Here is an 18,313-nt window from a genome sequence, read left to right as displayed (position 1 = left end):
CTTTCAACAATGGAACTAGCCTCAGAAAGGATGAATATAAAAGACAACGACCCGGCAAGGCAAACGGACTTCGAATTGTAACTTTGAACATTGGAACATTGACAGGAAGGACAGAGGAGATAGTGGGTATGACGGAAAGGAGAATGCTGGGTATGTTAGGCATGGGAGGGACAAGATGGAAAGGAGAAAGCTGTAGGGGACTGAGGGAAAGTTGCAGATTGTATTGGGGTGGAAAGCAAGAAGGAAAACAAAAGGGAGTGGGACTTGTTGTGAGCGATGGTCTAAAAGAAGAGATACAGAGGATAAGCGATAATGAAAATCAGAATATGACAAAGGGAAGAAGTATGGATGTGTTTCAGATGCGTGCCCCGCAATTGGGCTAGTTGAACGGACAAAAGTTAATAGTCCTAGGAGAGCTGAATGCACATACGGGGACTGAACACAAGGGTATGAAAATGTTCTGGGAACAGAAGGATTGGGAAGCAGAAATGGAGAAGGAAAGAGATTGCTGGAATTCTGCAAGGGAAATGGTTCAGTGATAGGTAACACCTAGTTTCGGAAGAAAGAGAACCAAGAAGTGACGTGGTACAGCAGGAATCTAGCACAGAAATCTTTGATGGGTTAAATGCTCTACGATTGGGAAACGAAGAGGACTGTAACGGATATAAAGGCGCTACCATCTTAGCTACCATCTGAAGCATTGGATATTGACCACCAGCTATTGCTGATGAGCAAGAGATTCATGAAGGAATGGAAGAAGACAAAGAATCAGGAAAGGATACTTCGAGTGTGGAAGCTGAAGGAAAAGGAAGTCAAGGAGACTACCAGGAGGTTATATGGGAAAGATTACCAAAGGATGAACAAAAAAACAGGAGAGGAGGAATGAGGACAGTATAAAAGAGCTAAGGTGGAAGTGGCAGTAGCTGTTTGCGGAAGAACAAGTGGTAGAAAACGGTGGAAGGAGACGCCATGGTGAAACGAAAGACTCATGGGGGTAGTGGGAAGGAAGAACAAGAAATTCAGACAGTGGCTTCATGTAAAGGAGCGAATTAGCAAAGGAGAGAAAAATAATAAAGAAGAAAAAACACATAAATAAAATAGTGGCTGAGAGAGAAGAAAGTGGGTGGTAGAATGGGCAAAGATGATGGAGGAAGATACCAGAGGAAGTAAGAAAGTACTATATGGAATGGGCAAAAGTAAGAAGAGAGGCTTGACAAAGGGTGCAGCAATGAGAGATAAAATGGGAAAGACGTTAGTAACAAACAGACACTGATGATACTGTGGAAGCAGTACTTTGAGCACTTGCTAAATCCGACCTCTAGACTTGGAGATGAGGATAATAGACTAAAGGGGGTCGAAGTAATCTGTTTGGAGAGGGGAGGCGGGTGAGGACCTGACTTGAAAAGAAATGTAAATGGCATTGGACAACATGAAAGGGGGAAAAGCACAATCTATGAACGAAGGGGAGGCTGGGACACAGTGACTGTATCGCCTGATAACGGTGGTGTGATATGAAAAGAAGACTCCAGAAGATTGGAAGACAGTTCTAATAGTCCCTATATTCAAGAAGTGGAGCAGGGAGGATTGTAGACATTACGAATGGTTCAAATGGCTCTAAGCACCATGGTATTTAACATCTGAGGTCATCAGTCGCCTAGAACTTAGAACTAATTAAACCTAACTAACCTAAGGACATCACACACATTCATGCCCGAGGCAGGATTCGAACCTGCAACTGTAGCAGGCGCGCGGTTCTGGACTGAAGCGCCTAGAACCGTTCGGCCACAACGGCCGGCGTAGACATTACAGGGCAGTCACACTGATACCACACTGCGCCAAGGTACGCGGAAAGATCTTGGAGCAGCAGAATTTGAACATCAGGAATAATTTGAGAGAAGAACGGCATGGCTTCAGACCTGGATAATCAGCTTTTGACCACATGTTTGCAGTGAGGCAGCTCCAGGAGCGCCACTACGGTTTAGGGAAAAACCTTGTGATGGTCTTTCTTGATACAGAAAAGGCACCTGATAGTGTCTGTAGAAGACAGGTCAGGAAATCACTACAAAAGAAGGAAGTGGAAAAGAGACAACAATCAGGGAGAAGGAGATGTACTGTGCAAGTCTGAGTTGTGTGAAAGTGGGAAATGAAAGAACATATTGGTTCCAGCACATAAATGGTATGAAACAGGGTAGTGCATTGTCACCTCTGCTCTTCATTGTGGTATTAGATAAGACCAGTGTCTCAGAAAAAACGAGAAAATGAAAGCAGTGACCTTGTTCAAAAAATGTTCAAATGTGTGTGAAATGTTATGGGACTTAACTGCTAAGGTCATCAGCCCTTAAGCTTACATACTACTTAACCTAAATTAACCTAAGGACAAACACACACACTCATGCCCGAGGAAGGACTCGAACCTCTGCCGGGACCAGCCGCACAGTCCATGACTGCAACGCCTTAGACCGCCCGGCTAATCCCGCGCGTCGCAGTGACCTTCGTAGTAATTTTATGATCTGGGGAAACAGGGAGGAGGAGATTCAGAAATACTAGGATGCTCGGGAAGAAACTCTGCGACAGTATAGAAGGAAATTTAACGTAAACAAATGTGAGATCCCGGTTACAACTAGAAAGAAATATAGGCCATCTAGCATAATATGAAGTGGAGGTGAACAAATGAAGAAGGTGGAAAGTGTCAGCTACTTGGGAAGTGTGACAGAGGAAAATAGAAGAAATGAGAAAGAGATCAGTGAAAGTGGCAGACAGGCAGAAGCATTCCTGCAAACTGTAAGGAGATTGGTTTGGAAGAAAGTTGTGTAACAAAAAAGAAAAGAAATAATGTATGGGCACTACCACATCCCAGTATGGATCTGTATCTGAAACGTGGGCAATGAAGAAAAGAGGTATAATTACATTACAAGCATATCAAATGAAGTTCCTCTTAAGTAGGACAGGAGTTAGGAGTAACAAGGAGAGATAGGATGAGGAATGAAAGGGCAAGGGAAATAATGAAAGAGGAGTCCTTGCAAAGCAGGATAGAAACGCGTAGGCTAAGGTGGCGTGGGCACTTAAAGAGAATGGAAAGCAAGAGGATTTCCAAGAAGGTACGTGAAATGGAGATGCGAAGGAAACGACGAAAAGGGAACCCAAGGGATTGATGGCTGAAAGGTGTGGAGGAGTGTGGGGGAAAAGAGTCGAGGACTGAACCAGAGTGAACACAGAAAGTTGGTGGGAAAACAGGATTTGAAGGCGAGGGTTACGTTCCAAACAAATCTAGCCTGGGGCTGGAACTTGTTCAATATGATTATTATGATCGGCGACCATATGGCGCTGAGGAGGCACGTCTGTTTTGACTCTGTAGACAGTAACAGTGCCGAGTTTAGAGATACACATTGTTTGCAACGTTCTTTCTAGGGTACAACCATGCCTATCCCTCCCTCCCCCCCCCCCCCCCGCTCCCCCTCTCCCCCACGTTGACGAGCACGTACTCGTGTTGAACAACTCCAATCATTTGAACGGGGTCGCATTGCGCGTCCTGAGACATGTGGATGGACGTGTCGACGGACTCCTGCATATGCTGCGCGACGTGTACCGGTGGTGCTTTCCTGGTTTCATCAGTGTTCTGTGGAACATTTTCACATCTGTAGACCAGGTTATGCACGTCCACGCAATCCAGAGAAATGTGAAGATCGATTCATTATGTGAGCAGCGGTGTCCGATCGTACATCATCCAGGGGCGAAATCTGGGCACATGTTGCATCTACTGTATAACCAAGAACCATTGGAAGCCGTCTGTTTGCGGCAGGACTATGACCAGGTGCTCCCTGGCAAGGCTACCACTGACACCACGACACTACCAAGCATAGCTACTCTAGTGTCATGAAAGAGTCAGCTCGAGAACAGAATGGCGTTCTGTTGCCATCAGTGCTGAGAGTAGTTTTTGACTTCATGCGAGTGATGGGCGTACACGTGCATAGTGTAGGCCTGGTGAACCACCTACTCCGAAGTCCACGGCACACAGGTCTCTTTCCAGGCTTCGTTGTGTACGGGCCATTAGTTTCAACTCGTGGACACATATGGTGTTTCCGCAGTGTTCAAACAACTTGTGTCCGTTACATTCCACAGGCTGTTATCGCCGTACTACTGTCATTTCTTCCAAAGGAAGGTGAAATGCTTTTTCAGCAGGCCAATGCACGTCGCAATACAGCTGATAAGACGCATTCTGCTTTTCGTGATGGAGAACAAAAGACTATGGGCAGCGAGATCAACAGCTCTCTTGCCAATTGAACACGTATGGGAGATGGAAGCGTTCTCGATAACCTGCAAGAACCATTGCAAAATTGCACAAAAGGGGAAGAGGCGTGGGCCATCCTATCGCAGGATGCCATTCGGCACCTTTATGGTCATTGACACCTGAGAATACTTGCCTGTGTTGCCGCCAGAGGGGGGTAAACTGTATGCTAATGTGACTTTTTGGAAACCGCTTATTGAGACGTGTGTGCCAATTGATCTGAATTTATTCTCTTATACTTCTACAAAGATGAATTACGTGTAAGATCTCTTGTCAATAAAATAATGTTGCCTTTGACAGCGTTGCATTTTTCCTACAGTGTACCACTTACAAAAATCCTCGCTAAATTAACTATGATCAACGCTTGTATCAGTATCGTTCTGTAGTTACAATGAAACCATCGACAGATTAAAGCAACACAGCTGGGCAAGAAATGAGGGTGACGAATAAAACTTATTCTTGTGTAGCGGCACAGTCATTGAACACATTCATATTGCTCACCCAAGAACAATACTATGATTGCATCTTCAAATTTTGTGTCATTGGCTGCACAGAATGCGATTTCAGATTACGAATACTTTTTTCTGTAGGTAGGTTGGGGGATCACCATCCCTTCCTCCTGCTCGATATGCTCTTTCAAATCTTTACATCTATTTGTATAGTTACTACAACATACGTGTATTTACATTTGGAACCTTAGTGTTCATGTCGGCCGCGGTGACCGAGCGGTTCTGGGCGCTTCAGTACGGAACCGCGCGACTATTCGAATCCTGCCTCAGGCATGGATGTGTGTGATGTCCTTAGGTTAATTATGTTTAAGTAGATCTAGGGGACTGATGACCTCAGATGTTAGGTCCCATAGTGCTCAGAGCCATTTGAATCATTTGAACCTTAGTGTTCGTATAGTTTCTGACCCTCCCCCACACAATACTTTCCTTAATCACCAAATTAATTATTCCGTAATGCCTCAAAATGCGTCCTATCGACTCATATAGCTCACTTCTCGCCGATTCAAAAAATAAACAAATAAATAAATAAACAAAATAAAAGGTTCAAATGGCTCTGAGCACTATGGGACTTAACATCTGAGGTCATAAGTCCTCTAGAACTTATAACTACTTAAACCTAACTAACCTAAGGACATTACACACATCCATGCCCTAGGTAGGATTCGAACCTGCGGCCGTAAAGGTCGCGTGGCTCACCGATTCGATTCTGTGTGTAGTTACGCCTCCGTCACGGAGTTCCTGGTGCATCGCTTGAAGTCTGACTCGCGGTCGTAGCCGTGCAAGACAAATTACGTGAGATAGTGCTGCTAAGGTTAAGTAGGAAACTTTTATTGGCGGATCGGGATTAATTCACTGTGCTGCTGCCTAACCAAATAATCGTCCAAAGAATCTAAAGTTAGGCTTTGATCCGCAGCACAGGGCTATCTTGCTCCAAAACCATTATTAATGCCCTATATCTCTCACAGTAAATTAGGAAAGACTGCGGAGTAAAAGCAGTCGGTTGGATAACGTACAACTCTAACATTCAGTGCACCGCCTCCATCTGTTTCCTTGCAAATTCTACCGACAATTTCCGTCACGACACAACAGGGTAAGTGAGAATGCCAGAAATAAAAGTTAGTTAATACCGTCTTCGGCTAACCAACGATTCCATATACTGCTTTGCGGTCTTTACCTGCTGGACACGTGCACACTCACTAAACTGGAACACTCGTTTAGCAAATGGGAAAAATGGCTAAGCAGAATTTGATGTCCATGTTTAGGAATTATTCTAGCCTTTCAGTCTCAGAAAATTGGCTTTGTTGATAGTGAAAGATCACTAACCCCAATTTCAGAAAAATAACATTATTATGAAATACCACCTCCATCAGATAAGGCACACGAATTATCTCGTACTCCCAGGAGAGCTACCATTAGACTCCTGGCGTCAGGAGCTCCAAGCAGCTCCATATCTTTCTTTTGATTTATTTAGACTTTTGCAGCGAATTACTTTGACGAACAGATTGCCAGAGTTCCAGCTGGTAATTTTCTTTCCCCAGTGATAGCACTTCTCTTGAAACAGCTGCTTGCTGCCATGAAGTGTCAAAAGTTTGTTTACACCAGCAACTGGAAGACACCTGTATTCATGGGAAAGTCACTCTCATCAAGCCGGCCTCTTAAGATGGAACAGTGGAAATGGCAACCCCTTAGTTTCAGAATGGACAAAGGTATATCTACGAGGTGCCACAAGCCGGCACTTGTGTCTCTCATAACCGCAATAACACAAGCTCCACACTACACACTACGCCCAAGGGTAGAGGAAACTTCAACACAAAGGGATCTCCTTACTAGCTAGCGCTAAAACCCAATTCATCAATCGAAAAAAAAAAAAAAAAAAAACTACCAAGAGGACGACCCACTGCGCTACCGTGACTGATTTGTTGAAACGTTTCTTTCAAGTTTCCTCGGAAATCCTACTCGTACCTGCACTGTAGGGCCTCTTAGCGATATGTGGCGCATAAGACAGTTCAAACGACGTGTTTCCCTGAAGATTTAGTCAGTTTCTAGGTCACGAAGTCCACTAACTTCTGACTTCATTTAGTTAAACGCTGTAAAACAGCAACTCTGCCAAAAGAGTTTGAAAGACTCCTACGCCTTTTTATATTTAATCTGCGTACGCAGCAGATATGATATCTGTATCAGTGCCCTGAAAATATTATCCTTCGTATACAAAAATGTGGCACATAAATGAATATTAACGTAACTTCTCTTCATTTTATGTAGGAGATTTTGAACAAACATTTTAATAATACATCATTATGACCAGTACAGCTAAGCCTGTTAACACAACTTGAAACTGTACTTCATCTTCCCTTATAGTGATGGAGCGTGCGATGGAGAAGTAAACGCAACGTCGTATAGTCTCGCGCCTACTTGTATAAAGCGCTAGTCGCAGTTGTCGCTCTCAGCCTGTTCAGATTCAGCACGTGTCTCAGCAGTTCAAACCTACTTTATACTTTGCTGTAGAATGCATACAATCTACCGATGCCAGTTTATCTGAATAACGACTCCACTGAAGGCGGAACTTATTTACTTCAACGTGATAGCATCCGCTATGACTTTAGACAACAAGTGAATGAGCACAAAGGAAGCTTGGTGAATTATTTTGCCTTTGGGATGAGAAATAATTGAGGAGTAGTTGGAATAATTTTCGATTATTGCTCTAGAAAACCATCATGTATCTCATCACAGAAACTGAAGATGCCCACCATGGAATCACCATTACTGTATATGATCAAAATTAGAACAAATGGTACCCCATAAAATTTATAATACCTGTAGTAATATATACAGAGTGACCATTGTTGAACTATATATGAAAAAACGCAAATTAGTTACATACTACGGGGTGCACACACTTTAACCAACAAGTGAACGTCACTTCAGGTATTCGGATTTAGGCTAAGACATCTTCGATGTTCCTGCCATCATTGGCGATGATGTGGCGCAGACGAATAGCGAGATTCTGCTTGACCCGTTGAAGTGACGGAACATCGATGCTGTCGATGACCTCCTGAATGGATGTTTTCAGCTCAGCAATGGTTTTAGGGTTATTGATGTACACCTTTTCTTTAATATAGCCAAACAAAAAGGAGCCGTATGTGTTCAGGTCCGGAGAATATGGCTGCCCATCGAGGCCAATGCCAGTGCCCTCTGAGTACCCCAGAGCCAGAAATCGGTCCCCAAAGTGCTCCTCCAGGACACAAAAGACTCTTCTCCTTCGATGGTGTCGAGCTCCGTCTTGGATGAACCACATCTTGTCGAAATCAGGGTCACTTTGGATAAATCATCTTCCAAAACCTTCACGTACCGTTTGGTAGTCATCGTGCCCTCAAGGAATATCGCACCGATTGCTCCGTGACTGGACATTGTACACCACACAGTCACCCACTGAGGATGAAGACACTTCTCGGTCGCGAAATGCGGATTCTCAATCCCCCAAATGCGCCAATTTTGCTTATTGACAAACCCATCCACATGAAAGTGGGTTTCGTCAATAAACCAAACCATACCAAATGCACCAATTTTGCTTAATGACGAACCCATCCATATGAAAGAGGCTTTCGTCAGTAAACCATACCATACCAATTCCCATCATGCCCCACGGCAAACCGTGCAGTTTGAACATTCTAACACAAACCGTTCACAAGTTATAACGATTTTACTTCATATAGTTCAATAATTGTCCCCTGCGCCAATTAAGTGGGGTAGCAAAGTGAGTCATGACCTACATTCATGGGTGAGTTAATGAAAGTCCGATGTTGATATTTCAATGCAGATTTTTTTTTCGCTTTGAACAATGGATTTTATCTTCGCCACAAAGAAAGCATATCTCCAAAGCAGAAAATTACGCGAATGGAACATTACGCAAGCAACGATCTCATCGTAAACCCCATATTTTGACGTGTAGAAATGACCATCTAAATGCAACTTTAGACAAAGTCATCGAATCTGAACCAATAGAACTACGAAAAATGCAGGCAGCAACCACATGATGCAAATAACCAATCAGTCGGCGAAAACGTAAGTGTCCTTTGTCTCTCATCACTCACCTCATAAGACTTCCTGCAAACGTTGCGTCATTTTGACTGGATCTACGAGAAATACGAGCCCCACAAAGTTCTTGTGACGTCACACTATAAACCGGTAGGTAATTGGAAAGGTACCTTTGTCGTGTGCTAGCGAGAGCCTGCATGCATTTAAATGCGCAATGACGATGGAATTACATTTTCCTTGAGACATGGGAATCCCAACTTCATCTTCCTTAATAATAGAAGCTGAAGAAATGAATTACAATTTGTGCAACGGCTGGGACTTAACCCTAGGCACATCTGCCTAGTAAACGGGAGACACAGGTTTTCTACAGGTTGGGCGACAAGTGCCAGTACATCCTAGTATCGAATGCTAATTCATTTTATTTGTTTTAGAACACGAGGTTATTTATGTATTTAGTGTCAAATATATCGATATATACTCCAAGAAACTGTAATCACATTTCATTATGCCACCATGTTCTTCTTGTCACATTTTTGAACATGTCCGGTGCTATAGTGCGAAATGCATCGTCAAGAACATTGCACAGTTTTGCGTTTGCCGCATAACGATGAACAGATACATGTGCCTTAATAACTCCCAATAACGACCTGTCAGGTGTGGTGAGGTCAGGACTTCTTTGTGGTCATTTCAAGGGAGCTGGTATTTACGATAGACGAAGACCTGTCCGCCGTCCTGCGAAGTGTTCATTTAGGAACTCACGCACTACCATAGCGTAGTGAGGAGGCGCTCCATCTTGCTGCAACCATATCCTTTCTGTGAGGCCCTTTTCTTGAAAATGGGGTATTAACCATGTTTGTACATGTGTAAATAATTTGCACCGTTCACAGCCCCTTCAAAAAGTACGGTCCAAGCAGATGTAGTGATGTAACTGCTGCCCGTATCACTACATGAGCCACAGTCTTTCTTTAACTTGAATGTGTAATGAGGGTGCTCTTTGATCCAAACGACAATACTTCTAGCAAGTGAGCTGCTATAAACGGCACATTCATCTGAAAACATAAGCTTGGCCGGTTCACTGTTTTTGGAAACTGAGTTAACAAAGCACGACATGTTAAAACGTGCTCATTCTGGTCTGTATCCGATACCTCTAACGTTGGACTAAAAGTTCTGAACTTAAGGTATTTTTTCTAGTGATCTCGCATTGTTGTTAAATAAGAGTTAAATAAGAATTCCAAAACTGATTGTAACAATTGATAAGAAATAACATAGCTACCAATCCGCTTAATATCGCATCATACTAAGCAGGGGTTACAGGGGTACTGCGACTTTTCGCCCACACTGTAGCTGCCTTCGAAGTGAAACTTCCTCTTTGAAAATTAAGAATGACAGTGCAGGAAAAGCTCTTACGTTATTTGATACTGAAACAGCTGAGTAAAATTGAACGTTCTCAGACAGTTTTCTCTTTACTTATTCTGGTCTTCACAAGACTGACACACAATATTTTTAGCGCAACGCAATCTGACTTTCAATAATCCCTACAAAAGAGTAGCCCTGGCTAACAATAACCTATAGCTTTCATGAATCAATTACCTCACAAAAATCTTCGTTACTCAAACTACTGCAATACAGCGAGCGCCAATACTGCCAGCTAAATAAAAGACTGTAACTACTGAAGGCGCTAACTACTGATGGCATAGTTAGCAAATGAAAGATTTTGATAGAGAACAAACAATGTATCTACGTTAATAGTGTTCAAAAGTCATTATATATATATATATATATATATATATATATATATATATATATATATATACAGTCTTACAAATTTCGTTTTTCTGACGGACACACGTCCAGATCGTCCGCTCATAGTAACCTCTCAGAACTCTGGTATCTTTCTCCTCACATCCACCACTGCTGGCGGCTCACCTCCAACTGCCCAATGCTACGCGCTGTTCACATCCAACTAATCAACGCTACACTAGCGAATATTCCAACAATGAGTCCAACCAGCCACAGACTGCACACAGCGCAGTCAGCGATTTTCGTACAGAGCACTACGTGGCGTTACCAACATAAAAACCTAAACAGCCTACTTACAGAATGTCTCTCAGGAGACACAAAGCATTTTCAGGGTCGCAGAGCAGTCAGGTTCTTGAACGGAAACGGTTGCATGATCGTCACAAGAGTTTTGAAAAACAAAATAAATCAAAAGAGTTTATTCATTTATTGTAGCCCACTTTCTTGATGAGTACAAAGACTATTGTACACTACAGGCCATTAAAATTGCTACACCAAGATGAAATGCAGATGATAAGCGCGTATTCATTAGACAAATATACTATACTAGAGTCCGCACCTCGTGGTCGTGCGGTAGCGTTCTCGCTTCCAGCGCCCGGGTTCCCGGGTTCGATTCTCGGCGGGGTCAGGGATTTTCTCTGCCTCGTGATGACTGGGTGTTGTGTGACGTCCTTAGATTAGTTAGGTTTAAGTAGTTCTAAGTTCTAGGGGACTGATGACCATAGATGTTAAGTCCCATAGTGCTCAGAGCCATTTGAACCATTTTTTATTATACTAGAACTGACATGTGATTACATTATCACTCAATTTGGATGCATAGATCCTGAGAAATCGCTAGTGACTGGCGTATTGTGACGAGCCAGTTGCTCGGACACCATTGACCAGACGTTTTCAGTTGGTGAGAGATCAGGAGAATGTGCCGGCCAGAAAGGCCCGTACAGGACCTGCAACATGCGGTCATGCATTATCTTGCTGAAATGTAGGGTTTCGCAGGGATTGAATGAAGGGTAGAGCTACGCGTCGTGACACATCTGAAATTTAACGTCCACTGTTCCAAGTGCCGTCTGTGCGAACAAGAGGTGACTGAGACGTGTAACCAATGGCACCCCATACCATCACGCAGGGTGATACGCCAGTATGGTGATGACGAATACACGATTCCAATGTGGGATGTCGCGAAAGACGGATGCGACCATCATGATGCTGTAAACAGAACCTGGATTCATCCGAAAAAATGACGTTTTGCCATTCGTGCACCCAGGTTCGTCGTTGAGTTTACCATCGCAGGCGCTCCTGTCTGTGATGTAACGTCAAGGGTAACCGCAGCCATGGTCTCAGAGCTGATAGTCCATGCTGCTGCAAACGTCGTCGAACTGTTCGTGCAGATGGTTGTTGTCTTGCAGACGTCCCCATCTGTTGTTGACTCAGGGATCGAGACGTGGCTGCACGATCCATTACAGCCATGCGGATAAGATGCCTGTCATCTCGACTGCTAGTGATACGAGGCCGTTGGTATCCAGCACGGCGTTCCGTATTACTCTCCTGAACCCACCGATTCCATATTCTGCGAACAGTCATTGGATCTCGACCAATACGAGCAGCAATGTAGCGATACGATAAAACGCAATCGCGATAGGCTACAATCCGACCTTTATCAATGTCGGAAACGTGATGGTACGCATTTCTCCTCCTTACACGAGGCATCACAACAACTTTTCACCAGGCAACGCCGGTCAACTGCTGTATGTATATGAGAAATCGGTTGGAAACTTTCCTCATGTCAGCGCGTTGTAGGTGTCGCCACCGGCGCCAACCTTGTGTGACTGCTCTGAAAAGCTAATTATTTGCATATCACAGCATCTTCTTCCTGTCGGGTAACTTTCGCGTCTGTAGCACGTCGTCTTCGTGGTGTAGCAATTTTAATGGCCAGTATTGTATATAAAATTTAGTTTATGTGAATCTCTGTGCTAATCAATTTCTTTTTATGTTTCTGCTATTGTCGCTCTCTCGTTACGTGGATACCCATGCGCTGCTCAACATGTAGCTATCAAACAGCGCATTTTTCCAGTCTTAACTGGGATTAAATGAAATTACTGTATTGTCTGCACTTAACGGGGGTTCACTCTGTTACAAGAGCAACATGTTGTTTCGCGTTGCAGCTGTGGCGGTGCCGGCTCCGGCAGTGGGGCCTGGCCCGAGCCTCGTGCTGTGCCCCACGTGTGGCAGACACGTGCAGTCTGACGTCACGGTGAAGGCCAGCACCCGGACGCATCTGATAGCCATCCTACTCTGCATCGTCGGGTGAGTGCAGTCCGCCATCTGCTGCAGAGGGCGGCGGCAGGTGTTGTGCCAGTGTAGCTCGTCTTCCATAAAGTCCCGTAATCTAACTGTATATACCAGTTCTAAATGGTTTATCCACCATTGGTCGTGACACAGATGCTACGCAGGCGAGGTCGCTACTGTACACAAGTTTATATAAAGTGCACTGTCTCTGTTGTTCTAAGGTACTTTGCAATGTCCTTTACGTCTGGTAAACGGACTTCGACTTTAATCATACGTCTCTTCCTGTACGGGACTCACAGTACCTGTCCGAGTATAGGGTACAGGCGAAACGGTAACATACGGAAGTTTGGTCGGTCTGGGGAGTGTTCTCGGGTCACGGCAACCACCCGCAACAAGCCGAAGATCCAATTTCGAACCTTGTCCTGACAAAAGTTTTCGCCGTCACCAATACATAGTGTAGCCAAAGAGATCTGCCATATTCGCAAATGCGAATACGATTCTCATACAGCACATAAATGTGCAGAATTTTTCGCAGTTGTGAGTGGAGCGCTGGGGTATTTGACTGACGAGACTGAGCTGACTACCATTTATTAACAAGGACCTCGCGGTTACAGAATTATCAGCTCAGGAGAACACGCCGGGCACCACGGTTTATTCAGCCATATGCGTCGATCTCTACCCGCAACTAAGGCAGCCATAGGGCAACGGGTCACTTACAAAGTTCCCAGAGCCTTTAACCACAACGAGCAGTAGTTAATCCAACAGTGATACCGAGAGACTATCAAAGTACTGTGGGTAGTTAAAATTAAAGTCAAATAACAAAAGCAATCTCATTAGCTTTAAGCTCTCAATAACTCAGACAAAAAAAATTAAAACATCTGTTCTGACAGACTGATTGAAAATACTATCTTTAAAGTATATGTACCCATTAATAAAAGTTTTACTCAATGAAACGTTACTCAACAAAAATGATCAAAAATTAAGTTTAATTACTTTTGCCCCGTGGAGATAAAGCACTCACAATATACGTCAACCAAATACAACGAACGTACGCAAACATTGAACATCAACCACTACAAACCACTCACATACAACATAATTAGTAATGCCCACTGCACCGACTTATCATGCAGCACTGCGCCTTAACTAGTTGCCGCCCAAACACCACAATCCAAACAAATCGTGCAACGGTATTTGATGGCTCATCGCAGCATAAGATAAAGGTATGCTAAAGAATTCTTGTTTCCTCTGATTAAAATTACCTAAAATCCAAAAAAAGTAAACGCAGAAATTTAAATCACCCCGGTGCACCACTTCTAAGATTAAATAGCTATTCTAAATTTATTTTATTTATTTATTTATTTTTACACGCTGGCGCACCGCGCCTTAAGGACTCGATTTTACTTAAAATCGTACGGCACGCCACTACCACTGAATCTGTAATCCCTATAGTCCTAACGGCGTATAGCGGTGTATACGGAATACCTAGCCTAAGTGGAAGCAAAGAGACAGGCAACGGTACCGAGACATCAATATCCCGCAGTGAATCCGAAGTCGTCCAATGGTCCCTAAAGGAGGGTGTTTGTGTTTCTGTTCGTGGCAATCCGTCTTTCAGACGGACATGTTACATTCGGTGGTCCCTTGTGAAACGTCCCCTTTGAACAATTATACAAGACTGTGCTTTAACCCTGACACACAATATTTTTAGCGCAACGCAATCTGACTTTCAAAAATCCCTACAAAAAATGGCCCTGACTAACATTAACCTATACCTTTCACAAATCACTTACCTCACAAAAATCTTCGTTACTGGAACTACTGTAATACAGCGAGCGCCACTACTGCCAGCTAAATAAAAGATTCAGACTACAGAAGGCACTAACTACAGATAGGCATATTTAGCAAATGAAAGATTTTAATAGAGAACAAACAATGTATTTACCTTAATAATCATAATATATATAGCAGTTCATGACAAATTACAAAACTCCGCCATCTCTCTCCCCACATCCACCACTGCTGGCGGCTCACCTCCAACTGCGCAACGCTACGCGCTGTTCACATCCAGCTGCCTAACGCTACAATGGCGAGTATTACAACAGTGCAAAGCAGCCACAGACTGCTACGTAACGTTGCCAATAAGAAAACATAAACAGCCTACTTACATAGCCCCCATGCTCCCCACAAAAAATTTTACAAATTGTTTCGGGCAGTGGCCAATAATGATTTGATAAAGTTTTTTTATAATTACAATAACAAAGATATCAATTGCACACACTTATTGATACAATGTTGGTCAAAAGCTAAACTTTCTCACAGTCCATAAAGACAGTCCTAATCGTTCATCACAGTAAAATAGCAGTGTTTTTCTGAAAGTCTGAGCAGTAAAAGAAAATGCACACGGAAGTAGTGGATTTCCACACAGTCTTGAAGAAGTAGTGTTGTCCTTCAAACGGTAAGACAGTACTGACTCTTGACATGCAGACAGGTAATGGGCCACAACAGAGCAAACCCACAGCAGAGTCATTCGACGTTTTGAAGAATATTGGTAGGTAGGTCATCACAGAGCAGACCCACTGTAGTCCTTGTAGAAATAATGGTATTGGTGGGCCATCAAAGATGCTGACCCACTGTAGTCCTTGTAGAGATGGCTAGCAGCCATCCGTTGCGACTGTGCAGGTGCACAATCAACATCGAAGATTCTTGCGGAGAATATAGCAAGTCCATAACCACCACTTGTGCACTCACAAAGTTTTTGGAATTGTCCTTAGAACCAGCAATACTGTTATCCAGTCCCTTGCTGAATTATTAACACACGCGCAAACACTATTAGTTCCTACTTCTCACATATTGTCCATATACTATGACCAACAGAAACGTGTACAGTGAAATGGAACTTACAAGTTACTTAATTTGATGACCTGGTGTCAATTACAATTTTATAACATAAGAAAACAATAACAAAGGTACAAAATACATCATTAAAGACATAATAATACAGATAACATTTGTAGTAATACAGGCTTTACAAAAGAATAGAAATAGATATATACATCAGTGTTACAGGAATTATGACAGAAGTAAATACATAAACGATCAGAATAACTTTTGAAATATCAACTTCACACATGAGCATTAAAACAAAACAGAATAAATAATGTCTAAACATCTTTGCAAAGTAAATAACATATTATTAATGCAAATTATATTTGAGGATAACAGTATTCCTCATCATAGTGAATGTAGCTTAGTACTAGAACAGAAAAAAATTTCTATGAAACAGTACACAGAGACAGGAAGAAAAGAAATACACAAGGGTACACAAACACATAGTGGGATGACACAAAAGGAAAGGACAGGGTTTGTTTTACTGTAGTATTTTGCAAACAAAACTTTCTTTACTTCTTGGAGATCTCCCTTCATTCATCATTATTCCCAAAAAGTCCTATCTATACCTGCTTTCTGTATTCTATTCATATTTCTTTCAAAATAATTATTTCTCAGTGCACAATACTCATTTTTACCAAATCTGTTTCTTATATCTTCTCAATGCGTTTCTTCCAATTCATCGGAACTCATTCTCTTATATAGTCTACCCCTCTTAAGCTAACTTAAATCTACTGAGCTCAGATGCTAAACTACGGGACGAGGCAATGCAGCAGCACAAAACAAGTAACACAAACATCAATGACAAAAAATTCAAACTGGCAAAGCAATTGCTATATTACAACTAATATAAGGCAACGTGCAGCAAACAAGAAAAATAAATCTGGCTTAGCAGAGTAACACAAATTAAAATTCAGTAGCACTATGCCTGGCAAACAGCAGCTTATATCTAAATATGACAAAGCTCAAGCAGAAAAAAATATTACACTGAAAATGACCATATCTAATACCTATGTCACATCTTAACACTAGAGTGATGCATCACAATTTATTCTAGAAAAGAAATTACCAAGTCATTAAAAATAGTATTTATGGAATTCCTGTGAAGGGAAATGTCTATTTGTGCTCTCTTTTCCAAGAAAGTTTATCAGAAACATTCTTTACTTGGTCTGTAGACAGAAAATAGTGATATCAGTACATCTATTAAATTTTATAATAAGCAATGCTGCAGTGCAGCTAGAAACTAGATATGAAAGAAAATGAGCAAATATGTACAAAGGAAGGCATGAAACATCATTCATTAGCCATATGGCATTTTGTAAGGTAGTAAAAAATTCTCTCAATTCTCGAGAAAGACGCTTGTCATAATCAGGTGTGCAGATGTAAGTATCTCTCCAAGTCATGAGCGTGTCGTATTTGCGGTGCTTTCTACAAAGGAATGTCAATAGCGAGGATAATGGCCTCCCCTTTTTTTTTTCTTTTCTACCTGTGCTCTGAAAAGGCATGCACTAATGGCTTCTTCTCCAGGCGTCTGACACAGCTGGGTGCCCACGACGCATTACGTGCAGCTGGTCACTTAATTTTCTTACGGAAATATTTACGACAGCAGTTTCCGCTACAGTGGCAGCCTCATATAAAAAGTTCACAGGTCGAAAATTTGCATTACAAATGTGTAGAAACAAAATGCTATTGATATAACAGTGTCCAAAAAATTTTCGTCGGCATTGTGATACATTCACGCATATACACACATTTCATAACTCTTAAAGTACGATTCTTGGTTTCCAACATCCTTTTTCACAAGTCAGAGTCCCTAACCACTACTCATTATTCCTTACCTTATTACACATATACATATTTGTCGTCATAAAAATAACATCAAAACACCTCAGTCAAATCTCAAAAACGTCGTAGCTTTATGCAATAATTTCAAAACCTAAAGAAAATTCTCTGCTCATTTCAATAGTGTCATCTACCTCAAACATACTCTAAAAATCATGATCCCATACCAAATACATCATTCAAAGCTCTCATAGTATCACAATGATTCCGAAAAAATATGAACAGTTTACAAAGTACAGACAAAATACAGTTTCATAAGTGTGAAGTTACCCAACTGTGTAATTGCGTAAACATGTGTCACTGATGTAGTAAAAAAAATGTTTATCTCTCAGTTAAATGATCAGATAGCTGTGTAATTCTGTGTTAGAGAAATATGGTACCGATGTGTAAAGTTGTATAAGCAAATACCATATTAGCTAGGGCTCCTTGTGCTTGCCAAAGACATGGTACACAAAGTAGGCATGTACCCCCCTGAGGATAAATGTAATTATATCCTCAAGTGTTACAATTACAGCAATGGAATGAAATGTATCATGGAAAACTTTCTTTGTAATTCAAAAATCTTGAAAAATAAATGGTTTAAGTACAAAATTGATCACTCAAATGCGTGTCCTGTAGCGCTAAATGTGCGTCTTGCTGTAAGATAATTCTGTGGAAGTGTCGTAGTTATCGTCCT

The 18,313-nt window shown here is 42.1% G+C and overlaps 1 protein-coding gene across 1 annotated transcript in view; it reads left to right on the top strand.

Moving 5' to 3' along the window:
• The window catches only part of LOC126458146 (lipopolysaccharide-induced tumor necrosis factor-alpha factor homolog), a 117,992-nt gene that overhangs the window by 83,509 nt on the left and 16,170 nt on the right, over positions 1-18,313 (top strand). Inside the window, exon 3 of the mRNA XM_050095005.1 lies at positions 12,786-12,927. Within this exon, the coding sequence (XP_049950962.1) occupies positions 12,786-12,927 (142 nt within the window). The remainder of the gene's footprint in view (positions 1-12,785; positions 12,928-18,313) is intronic.

Source organism: Schistocerca serialis, chromosome 1, assembly GCF_023864345.2.
Source record: "Schistocerca serialis cubense isolate TAMUIC-IGC-003099 chromosome 1, iqSchSeri2.2, whole genome shotgun sequence".
NCBI lineage: Eukaryota > Metazoa > Arthropoda > Insecta > Orthoptera > Acrididae > Schistocerca > Schistocerca serialis.
Note: the sequence above shows the minus strand (reverse complement) of the source record. Positions and strands in the feature narration are given on the sequence as shown.